Consider the following 5,964-nt stretch of genomic DNA (forward strand, 5'->3'; position numbering starts at 1 on the left):
GGTAGAGTGTCACAGCGTCACAGCTCATACAACCTCAAACTCCTGGGCACAAATGATTCTCTTGCCTCACTCTCCTGAATAGCTGAGACTACATGCATCCACACAATGCCTGGCTATTTTTTAGAGACAGGGTCTCACGCTGGCTTAGGCTGGTCGTGAATCTGTGAGCTCAAGAAATTCTCCCCCTTTAGACTCCTATGGTGCTGAGATTATGGCGTGAGCCACTGTGCCAGGCAAAAGACCACATTTTGATAAACACTGTCTTAAGCAGTCAACAAAAATCTTCCCTTCTGTACTTCAAAAACTGTCTTGTTCAAAATATCCTAGCTCGGGGTGGTGCCTGTGGCTCAGTGGGTAGGGCACCAGCCCTATCCCGAGGGTGGTGGGTTTGAACCCTGCCCTGGCCAAACTGCAACAAAAAATACCCGGGCGTTGTGGCAGACACCTGTAGTCCCAGCTACTAGGGAGGCTGAAGCAAGAGAATAGCCTAAGCCCAGGAGTTGGAGGTTGCTGTGATGTGTGACGCCACGGCACTCTACTGAAGGCAATAAAGTGAGACTGTCTCTTAAAAAAATAATAATAATAATCTTAGCTTGGTATGATGGTATGTGCCTGCAGTCACCTGGGAAGCTCAGAAAGGAAGATAGCTTGAGCCCAGGAGTGTGAGGCTATAGTATACTACAGCTGTGCCAAATTATCATTGCACTCCAGCCTGGGCAACACTGTTAAGACACTGCCTCTTTAAAACAAAAACAATTAAATCTTAATTGAAGAATAATGTGGATCAGTTATGAAAACACAGGAGGTTCTAAATAGCATGGAAAGTGCATGATGGAATTCTAATACTGCATTTCTTTTTTTTTTTCTTTTCTTTTCTTTTTTTTTTTTTGAGACAGAGGCTCAAGCTGTCGCCCTGGGTAGAGTACCATGGTATCATAGCTCACAGCAACCTTCAACTCTTGCATTCAAGCGATCCTCTTGCCTCGGTTTTTCTACTTTTAGTAGAGAAAGAAAGGGGTGTCGCTTTTTGCTTAAGCTGGTCTCAAACTTGTGAGCTCAAGCAATCCACCTACCTCGATCTCCCAGAGTGCTAGGATTATAGGCATGACCACCGCACCTGTCCTCTACTACTGCATTTCTATTATACAAAGGCCCTATACAGGAAGCAATGCAGGGGTAATATACAAGGCAGTGTCCTAACTCCAGTCATATACTTCCATTTTCTACTACAGCTGGTGGTAAAATATTATGGTGGTTACTGGTAGTTAAATATGTACCCAAAGGCATTTATGTAGTTTAATGCAGTACTATAAAACTTCAATAATACTATGCAACTATCTTCTCTCTCATTTATGGTTATAAATGAAATAATACATCATCAATCCCATTATAAGTCAAAATCAAAGACTAAATGCAAATTTTTGACATTGTTCTTCACAAAATCATCATCTACGCAGGTAGATGATTTCAAAAATTCCATATCCCAGTTCTTATTCTTACCTTTAAAATTTCTGGCTTTGTTTTTTCCATCACATGAGTCAGACTAAAAAGATGAAACAGAGCTTCTCGGACGAAGAATGCCCGTTCACTGTACCGCTTCAAAGCTTCTGCAATCTGAATTTCATTGGCTTCTCCAGACACCTTTGAATGTAGTCAAAAGATTAGCTTTTAGAATTCTGTTCAACCTCTTTCTCTATCTAAACGTCACTTGCATAGCTGACATTGAGAACAGTTATGTAGTAAGGCTTGAAACAAATGGAAATAATTACTTTCCAAGTAATCTGCAGAGTCGTCATCCTAAAGAAGTCTATTTACCCTGCAGAGATGTACATTAGAGAGGTTCAGAATCTAGCATAAGCCTACGGGTAATATTTTCCATGTTGCACCTAAAATAAATCCCAAGATATTTAACACTATGTATAAGGACTTAGCACATTATTAAGCAATATCTTTCCCTTAAAGATAACCCTTTCCCCTAGATCATAGTGTTAAAGTTACTCTGGTCTTTCCCCCCCTTGATATTTCAGTAAGCTAAGCTCTTTCTCAGCAAAAGGCCATGACATGTAATGTCCTCTCTGACTGAAAACTTACTATCTCTCTTTGGTTAACTAATTTATACTTCTTAATTTAAGTTAAATGACACTTCTTTTTTTTTTTTTTCTTGAGACAGAGCCTCAAGCTGTCCCCCTGGGTAGAGTGCTGTGGCATCACAGGTCACAGCAACCTCCAACTCCTGGGCTCAAGCAAGTCTCCTGCCTCAGCCTCCCAAGTAGCTGGGACCACAGGCGCCCACCACAGCGCCTGGCTATTTTTTTTTGGTTGCAGCTGTCATTATTGTTTAGCGGGCTTGGGCTGGATTTGAACCTGCCAGCTCAGGTGTATGTGGCTGGCACCTTAGCCACCTGAGCCATAGGTGCTGAGCCTTCTTTTGAGACAGGGTCTCAAGCTGTCACCCTGGGGAGAGTGCCATGGTGATAGCATAGCTCACAGCAACCTTCAACTCTTGGGCTCAAGTGATCCTTTTACCTCAGTTTTTTGGATTTTTAGTAGAGACGGGGTCTCACTCTCCCTCAGGCTGGTCCTGAATCCATGAGCTCAAGCAATCCACCGCCTCAGCCTCCCAGAGTGCTAGGATTACAGGCATGAGCCATCACACCCGACCTTAAATGACACTTCTTTAAACAGGCCTTCCTTGGCTTGGTGCCCATAGCTCAGTGGTTAGGGCGCCAGCCACAAACACGGAGCCTGGCGGATTTGAACCTGGCCTGGGCCTGCTAAATAATGACAACTACAAAAAAAAAAATAGCTAGGCATTGTGGCAGGTGCCTGTGGTCCCAGCTACAAGGGAGGCTGAGGCAAGAGAATTGCTTAAGCCAAGAGTTTGAGGCTGTGAGCTGTGACGCCAGGGCACTCTACCCAGGGCGACACAGTAAGACTCACTCTGTCTCAAAAACAAACAAACAACAACAACAAGAGGAAGAGGCCTTCCTTGAAGCACAGATCTAAATGAGGTTGCACTTATGGCTGGGCGGGTGGGAGCCTGTAGTCCCCGCTACTTGGGAAGCTGAGGCAAAGAGAATGGCTTAAGCCCCGGAGTTTGAGGTTGCTGTGAGCTATGATGCCACAGCATTCTACCAAGGATGAAAAAGTGAGACTGTCTCAAAATATATATATATATAAAAAAATAAAACAAAAATAAGATTGCCCTTAAACATCTCTTTCATAGCCATTATCATAGTCCCCTCCCCTCCACTGATCCATTCATCACTTTACCCCAATAGTCAGCATTATGCTTGGCTCAGGACAAGCACTCAATAAGTATTCATTAAATAAATGTATTAATTAATTTCCCTAGATTGATCAAGCTGCCATTTAGCACCAAGGGGTTCTGTTCAAAATTAAGTCTATCTAAGAATTTTTCATTTATACAGGTCAATATTCTTCTTTTTTTTTCTTTTTGTAGAGACAGAGTCCCACTTTGTCGCCCTCGGTAGAGTGCTATGTTATCACAGCTCACAGCAACCTCCAGCTCTTGGGCTTAGGCGATTCTCCTGCCTCAGCCTCCCGAGTAGCTGGGACTACAGGTGCCCGCCACAATGCTCGGCTATTTTTTGTTGCAGTTTGGCCAGGGCTGGGTTCAAACCCTCCACCCTTGGTATATGGGGCAGGTGCCCTACAAACTGAACCACAGGCACTGCCCCAGGTCAATATTCTCAACTGTGGTTCATGTACCACTAGGTAACTAAATACAGATAACAGGAAGTGGCGCTTTATAAAAGTAATGTAATAAATGAAAAAGAAATTATTATAATATCACCTTAATAATCTCTAATAAATTAACAGAATTAGGTAGTGAGTGCCAATAACTTCTAACATCACAGAAAGAGAAACAACTAGACATCATGTATTCTACAGAAAGAGCCCAACAACTAAGGGTCCTGGCAGAGGGATCAAACATTAGTCTAAATAAGCCTCCAAATCTAACTACAATTTGCAGAAAAATACAAAAAGAAATATGCACTATTAGTACACAACCAACAAAATCTAGACTGAGGGAACTCAACAAATCAAAAGGACTAGATTCAATAAACAAATTATAAATAAAAAGAAAGGTACAGGAGAGGAAACTCTAAATTAAAAGATACTAAAAAGACAAATTTAAAAAATTATTTTTCGTTTTTTGAGACAGTCTCACTCTGTCCTCCTGTGTAGAGTGCTGTGGCGTCATAGTTCACAACAACCTCAACCTCTTGGGTTTGAGTGATCATCTTGCCTCAGCCTTCCCAGTAGCTGGAACTAGAGGCGCCCAGCATAATGCCTGGCTAGTTTTTCTATTTGCAGTAGAGAAGGGGGTCTCACTCTTGCTGAGGTTGGTCTCGAACTCCTGAGCTCAGGCAATCCACCTGTTTCAGCCTCCCAGAGTAGCATTACAGGCATGAGCTATTGCAGCCAGCCCTCAAAATTTAAAAAATGCGGAAGATTAACCAACTGTCTAGAGAAAACTAGTTGGGTCATAAAACTAGGAAGAAATGAAAGGGCATGATTATCATTAAGATCAGGACAGAGGAGACACAATTACAGCAAGGACTCTACCTAACAAATGCAAACATTGCACCCTAATTGTTTGTATCCTCCTATTAATCTGAAATAAAAAATAAAATACTAAAAGAAAAAAAGATCAGGACAGAGGTTAGTCTTGTGGAGGAGGAGGGAGTTACGGTCAGGGTGAGGCACACGAATGAGCTTTGGGGTAACTGGTAAAGTTCTATTGCGAGGATCTTAAGCATGTTTGCCTTATTTTCACTCATTAAGCTACACCTTTATTTTTTGTCTTTGTACCTGTTTTCTTGTACAATAAGGTAAAAAGGAAAATGCAAAAAAAAGTCATCCACAAAGAGATAATCTTTTTTTTTTTCAGTTTTTGGTCGGGGTTGGGTTTGAACCCACCACCTCTGACATATGGGGCCAGTGCCCTACTCCTTTGAGCCACAGGCACCGCCCAAGATAATTAAAGGTGAAGATTTACCCTTTCTTGGCATATATACTTACATAATGCATAACAGCATTATATAGGCTGTCCATAAAGTATGTGTGCAATTTATATTACTCAGTAACTAAGTTTTATTTTTATTATTTTTTTTTTATTTTGAAACAGAGTCACATTATGTCACCCTCAGTACAGCACTGAGGTGTCACAGCTCACAGCAACCTCAAATTCCTGGGCTTAAGCAATTCTCTTGCCTCAGCTTCCCAAGTAGCTTGGACTACAGGCACCCGCCACAACGCCTTGCTATTTTTTTATTGCAATTGTCTTTGTTTAGCACACCCCAGCCAGGTTCGAACCTGCCAGTCTCAGTGTAGGTGGCCGGTGCCCAAATCACTGACCTACAGGTGTCAAGCCTCGGTAACTAAGTTTTAGATGAATGTATTATGTTCAGATCGGAATAGGCAGCTTTGAGGAAATGAAAGAATGCATCATAACTGACATTTCTTTTTCTTTTTCTTTTTTTTTCTAAGACAGAGTCTCAAGCTATGCCCTGGGTAGAGTGGAAACCTCAAACTCTTGGGCTCAAGCAATTCTGTTGCCTCAGCCTCCCAAGTAGCTGGGACCACAGGCCCCCGCCACACTGAGTGGCTATTTTTTTGTTGTTGCAGTTGTCATTGTGGTTTTAGCCGGCCCAGACTGGGTTTGAACCTGCCAGCCTCAGTATATGTGGCTGGCATCCTTACCCACTGAGCTATAGGCGCCACCGCATAACTGATATTTCGACCATTTATATGACATTCTACAAAGGTCTAAAATAAACTGGACTACCCTACTGATATATGAAAAGTGACATAAGGGCATATATTGAGAGTTTCTAAGATTGTGGAAATAATAACAAAAATTTCTTGGCTCGGCGCCTGTGGCTCAAGTGGCTAAGGCGCCAGCCACATACACCTAAGGTGGCGGGTTCGAATCCC

At 42.4% G+C, this 5,964-nt stretch overlaps 1 protein-coding gene across 2 annotated transcripts in view; it reads right to left on the reverse strand.

The window, feature by feature from the left end:
• The window catches only part of ZYG11B (zyg-11 family member B, cell cycle regulator), an 83,913-nt gene that overhangs the window by 48,686 nt on the left and 29,263 nt on the right, over positions 1-5,964 (reverse strand). For both annotated transcript variants that reach the window (XM_003799918.3, XM_023519161.1), the window contains exon 4: positions 1,501-1,641. In XM_003799918.3, the coding sequence (XP_003799966.1) occupies positions 1,501-1,641 (141 nt within the window). The remainder of the gene's footprint in view (positions 1-1,500; positions 1,642-5,964) is intronic.

Source organism: Otolemur garnettii, unplaced genomic scaffold, assembly GCF_000181295.1.
Source record: "Otolemur garnettii isolate 467f Iridium unplaced genomic scaffold, OtoGar3 scaffold00159, whole genome shotgun sequence".
Classification (NCBI taxonomy): Eukaryota; Metazoa; Chordata; class Mammalia; order Primates; family Galagidae; genus Otolemur; species Otolemur garnettii.